At 41.2% G+C, this 6,000-nt stretch overlaps 1 protein-coding gene across 1 annotated transcript in view; it reads right to left on the bottom strand.

Annotated features, from left to right (window-relative positions):
* Nucleotides 1-1,223: 1,223 nt before the first annotated feature.
* Nucleotides 1,224-6,000, bottom strand: part of FBXO16 (F-box protein 16) — a 265,267-nt gene continuing 260,490 nt past the window's right edge. The window contains exon 8 of the mRNA XM_086928016.1: nt 1,224-2,710. Coding sequence (XP_086784142.1) covers nt 2,643-2,710 — 68 coding nt within the window. The 3' untranslated portion in view covers nt 1,224-2,642. The remainder of the gene's footprint in view (nt 2,711-6,000) is intronic.

Below are 6,000 nucleotides of genomic sequence, written 5' to 3'. Positions count from 1 at the left end.
CTTTATTTTGTACACATTTTTGATGCATTAGCAAAGGCAAGTTATTTTAAAAGGCAGTTCGCTCCATCTTTCCTTGGGAATTTTTTTATCCAGTTGGGCAAGGTAAGCGATCCACTTCAATATCAGAGTAAGGCAATCTCAGAGAAACCAATAAGACTAGGATTATAGCGAGTCACTGATCATAATTATCAATCAGTGACACTTATATAGCGCGCTACCTACCCGTAGGGTCTCAAGGCGCTGGGGGGGGGGGGGTGCCGCTACTGCTCGAACAGCCAGGTCTTCAGCTTCTTCCTGAAGGAGAGGTGGTCTTGGGTCAGGCGCAGGTCGGTCGGGAGGGAGTTCCAGGTCTTGGCGGCCAGGTAGGAGAAGGACCTTCCTCCTGTAGTTGTTCTTCGGATGCGGGGGACGGCGATTCACTGATCACCAATAATCATAACCCTGTTTTACAGCAATACTCAGTCCTGACCCTGCTCACATTTCCATTCCTGAGTTTGTAAAGGAACCCTCCCATGTTGCTAAACCAAAGAAGAGAAGTTAAGGTATATAAATATACAGCTATTAAATCTAATGCTAACAGCTCATGGTATATTTCCCTAATGTGTATTCCCCTTTTGTATTGTCTTCTTTAGCTTACTACTGGTATACTTCGGCTGTTTCCTGGGTGGTGATATACAATTTCTGCAGTGTCTGGGTTATTCCAGAGGAGTGTCTTCCCTTCTTTACCTTGTTTTGTTCCCCTTTTTCCCCTGGTTACCTTTTGCTGCCCGCTTCACACTGGCGCAATAGGTGGTTGGGGAGGTTGCGGACCTGTCTTCAGTTCTCTGACGTTCCTGTAGAAAAGATACAGGTGAGATCTCTGACAATAATCCATTTCTGAAGGTAACCGACACTATGAACCAATACCAAAGGTGCCAGATAAGTTTATTTTCCTGTTTTGATTTGTATGTTACTTTTCGCCTGGGTTCCAGAGCAAGCCAAGAATGTCCAGAACACCACATGCGAATACCTTCTCTCGCGCCATCCCTCTTCTGAAACAGTTTGCTAAAGTATTACACTCTAGTGACACTACACAGACCAAAGAAGAATGTTTGGTCTGGAAAGTACACACTTGTGTACTTTTTTCTTGCAAACTGCCAACGTTTCATTATGGATGCCAGCTGCCACTGAAAAAAAATGTGCCATTGAACTGACACAATGACTGAATAACAGCACACACTCTTGCAGGAGACAAATATATTTGCATTTATTTAGTTCACCTCTGTTTATTGGGTTCTCTACAATATGTCAGATTGCATTAGAGGTGTCAAACATAGTGACCATTATTTTATTACCTAATTCCAGATGATCTGAAAACATGGATCAATACATTTTGTAAACTTAAAAAACAAAGAAATTAGAACAGCAAACCGTTTTTGTTAAAACACAATGACATAAAGAATGTTTTTCAGCATTTATGTATACACATCATATCAAAAATAAATAGTAAAACATATCACATGATTGATAACAGCTAAACAATGATAGCTATCATATACTGGCCATAGTGGTTTGAAGAAGATATAAGGCACTGCATTTGAAATTGGGATTTTCTGCAGGTAGTGTAGCTTCTTAGAGGTTAGGGAAAGTGGACCTTAATGTATGAGTAATACACATCTTATTATGAAAGCTAAGAGGTTGGCTGAGATCTATGTACTGGTTCCATGACATGAAAACTGTGCTGTAAGTTCTGGAGTGAACCACAAGGATGGCTCATAGATGAAGAGGTAGTAAGAGCATGATGGACATGAGGCAAACCTTTGCTTAACCTCAGTAGTTAATCTCACCTAGAGTATGACATCCACTCTTAATCACTTTATACCATGGCCCTAAAAGCCTTTATATGTTGTCTCCCAACACAATGTGACGACTTCCAAAACCTTAACCGCTGAAGGTTCAAGCGTTCTACTAAAATATTTAACAGAAGCTTTTCCGTGGCTCCCAGTGCTTGCAAAGTGTCGATAGATCTTCAAGGATTAAATCACAAAACCAATTGGAAGTACATGTCATTAAATTTGTCTTTGACTAAAGTGTCAGAAATTTCTGGTGTGTTCCCTACATTGGCTTCAACACTGCCGCTGTTCACCCATATTACTACTATTCCAACAAAACCAACATGTCATACCCAACTTTTGACAAATGTTCTCATGTTCATGCACAGCTTTCATGCAGAGCAGCCAGGGTGTCATTGATTGGTTCTTATAATTGTCTGTATTTTCTTCATGATTTAAATTCTTGGGTTGACACATATTACTAAGTAGGAATTTGTATATTAAAGTCCTGTGCACTCACATAAAGCCTTGCAGGTGTTTTGAGTGCCTCTAACAGGTGCCTAGGTCTTGCTTCCAATATTCAAATGTGGCTCCAAGAATTTACCAATGGTTTAAAGTGTCACATCCGATGTTCCCGATATTGCTTCTCTGCTCACATTCAGGTTCCTCATTTGATGATACAACACAAGGCCTCTTCGACTCTAAAACTGTCATGGCAGAAGGTTGTGTCCACAGCATTTTCTTCAAAAAAGTCTAATCTTCAAAGAGAGAATTGACTTAGCTTTTCTGTCTGAGACACCTCAATTTCTCATCTCCTGCGATGCAGTTCACCTATTCCTCATCGGATTCGCGGTGTGACGCAGGCACTTGCCAGGGCTGACTTTCAAACAGCATCAAGGCTATAAGATACACACAAAAAACAATTAGAACAGGCGTACAGCATTCTGATTTCAGGAATCAATGATCTTCTAAGGAATAATATAGCAGAATTCACCAGATTCGGCATGAGGCTCAAGACGCATGTTAATACTTTACATTGCAAATAATGTGGTATGAACCAAAAGCTCATGGCAGAGACAAGTAAAAGCTTTTGGAAATTTCACTTAAAAGTGTGTGAAAATTCTAATTTATTTTGATGTATATGTCTTGGCCTCTATCTTCAAGCCCTAACGCTATTGTTGGCCTTGGGAAATATGTGGTTTGATTCATGTATACCTAACCACTGGTCCACCAACCATATACATTTTAATGATAAGCATGCAGGCAGGGCCAATGAGCATACAAAGGAACATGTCAAACACTTGGCACCTGTACATGGTAACAGAACTCTGGAATGACCTGTATTTGTTTTAATTGTGGAATGTCTATAGTAGAAATCACAGAGGTTACATAACACAGGTCATAAGAGCTGAATGGTACATAAGGGCATAGGCCAACCTTTCTGAAAAGGGTGAATATTTGAACAATGCGCACATGGAATAAAGGTCAGATGTCATGTGAGTCTCAATGAGAATTTGCACCACTCAGAGACTTTAAAACATGGCTTCACTGCTACACTGAATTCTATAGGACAAAACTGCAGCCACCCTATGTTAGACTAATCCTTTGAGATCTGCACAAAGCATCCTTCCAACATTAAATCAGTAAATGTTAAAGGTGCCCTGGAGCCCACAATGCCTACGTTCATAATGTGAAGAAGTGAGACATGCCAAACTTGTAACTTGCACTGCCTCTGCAGTGACATCATCCAGAAGTGTTACTGGAAAGGGCGAGGTAGCTGTAATTTACAACAGCCTGATTTAAATGGAAAAATCCCTAAATGCCCATCTCAGCCTATGGACCTGCTAGAAAAACTATTGGTGCAGCTTTTGCGCAGCAGTAAAAATCAAATGCAATAGGGAGATTACATTTTTTATAGAAGCTAACCTCCTGTATTCAACAGAAAAACCAATGTCAAGAAAGACACAGCCAAAGCAGATTAATGGTGACTGGGACTTTGATGGAGCTCTAGGCGATGAGTGTTTGAGTCTGTCTCCCTCGGCCGTCGGTGGAGGAGGAAGATATACAGCATCCCATGAAACAGGGAGGGAGGGCTGACTAGCATTTAAATCTGGGGGCTGGCTCCCCAGAGAGGGTGATGGGAGCATTTATGGTACTCACAGATTAACAGAATTTGTTGCTACCAGTTTTGAAAGTGTGACATTTGCTTTCAAAAGCCTTAGACATATTGAGCCTCATTTATAGAAAAAGTATGAAATATCGGCCTGATTTTTCCAATTCACAAACATTTGCAGGAGTATGCCTTGAAAGGTGCACCAGTCGCAGGTTTCCTGGCGTCCTCCTAAAAAGACAAAATTAGGAGACAGCGGAAACTCCCGCTGGCTGGGTGGTAATATTGTGCACACTTCTACTTGAACCTCCTCGGCTCTCCTCTTAATCTTTATAACAATGATACTTCATTCAGCGTTTTTTTCTTAGTTCAATCATTGATATTTATTTCATCATCATGATCATCAATATAAATCCTTTACTCAGGACACTTCATTTTTACATTTTCCATCTACCCAATGCATTTCGGGTCTATGGCGACCCTTCCTCGGGGGTTTTGTGCTTTCTCGTGACCCGCTTCTTCACCTGTTGCAGCCGTACAGGGACTCCGCTGTCTCCTAATTTTGTCTATAGTAATAAAGTGTTCCCAGACTAAACACTTGGTTAATGTTGCACAACAACGAACTGAATGAACTTTAGAGGAACAATTAACTTTTGATTCTTGAGTGCGAGATGGACTCCTAAAGGATTTAGTCCTCCTAAAAAGGGCATATGTCTTTTCCTGGGGATCCTATCACCCCTGTACAGAGCTCCCTATCGGGAAGAGCTCTGCAGGCGGAATAGGATTCACCTCTGCAAATGCACACTAAAGTAAAAGTTTACTAAGCACAGTAAATATTTTTCCCTGTGGAGAAAGCCCTCCCTCTACACGTCCATCAAATGTGGGTGTGATCCCTTCCCACCATGGAAAGTGATATACAACCCTACCCAGGGTGGAGAAAGGGATGGATGTCACTTTGGGAGTGTCTGCAAACATCTGAGTTTGTGTGTCTTGCACGGCAAACTGTGCCTAGGAATACTCACTTTCCAACAGTTTGAGCGGGATTTATATATATCTATGGAGGTCTCCACACCCGTAAATGTATTTATGGCTGCCAGGAATCTGTTTATGCATTTCTTGCAGGAGTAAAAAACAGGTAAAGTTTGTCATGAACATACATTTACAACCAAATTTTCCTTTGTGGAGAGTGCCCAATAACTTAGCTGCGGCAAGTGAGTAACACGGTCGTTGGCCCGTGGCCGAAGTCTTTTACTAGAAAATGAACTGCTCCCGAGACCATTGTATTCAGAGGTATTTAGTTTGCGTCGATGCTGAAAACAAATGCATTGCTGCCCTCTAGTGGCCATTTTTAAAAGAGCAGCCTGGGAGGACAACTGAATTTTGAAGAACTTCCTTTACCCGTTTTGTGATGCAGGGGTGGTGCATGACATCTATTTCCCTAGAGGAAGCAGGGGCTAAAGCTGCACATTCTCATATTAATGTAGACATTGGAGGGGACATTACTGAATTTTGATATAAGATGCAGAATTTGTATAGACCCTCGTTACAAGCTGTGAAGAACAGGGTTGGCTAGTTACCACAATTAGGCCCTCACTCAGTACAAGATGGGCAGAGTAGGATGGGGTATGAGCCACACTTGACAAATACTGTTAACACAGGGTAGGACATTCATCAATTATGGTAAATAGCAACTAGATACAAGCGGTAGCATGTGGTATCAGTATTTAACACACCAAAATACATATTTTTACTGGCACTTTCCCCAGTCGAGCAATTTCAGCAGGTTTGAAGAGAGAGTCTATCAGGGACAAACTACAACATTGTGATAATTATCACACAAATAATAATTCTGATCCCGGTGAAAAATTGTGTCTGCACAGAAATCAGAATTTAACACAAAGCTTTAAATGAAGGCTTTAGTGACTTGTTGCACTTTTTTTTAAATCTGAGTTTGTTATTGGATAGAGAAGACTTAACATGTGCCAGTCAGTAAATGGGATGCCTGAAAGTTGGCCAAGTGAAGAACATACTGAAGGTAACCAGGCGAGTGACTACAGCTTCATCATCTGAACCCCTCCC

This window comes from Lissotriton vulgaris, chromosome 6, assembly GCF_964263255.1.
Source record: "Lissotriton vulgaris chromosome 6, aLisVul1.2, whole genome shotgun sequence".
Classification (NCBI taxonomy): domain Eukaryota; kingdom Metazoa; phylum Chordata; class Amphibia; order Caudata; family Salamandridae; genus Lissotriton; species Lissotriton vulgaris.
Note: the sequence above shows the minus strand (reverse complement) of the source record. Positions and strands in the feature narration are given on the sequence as shown.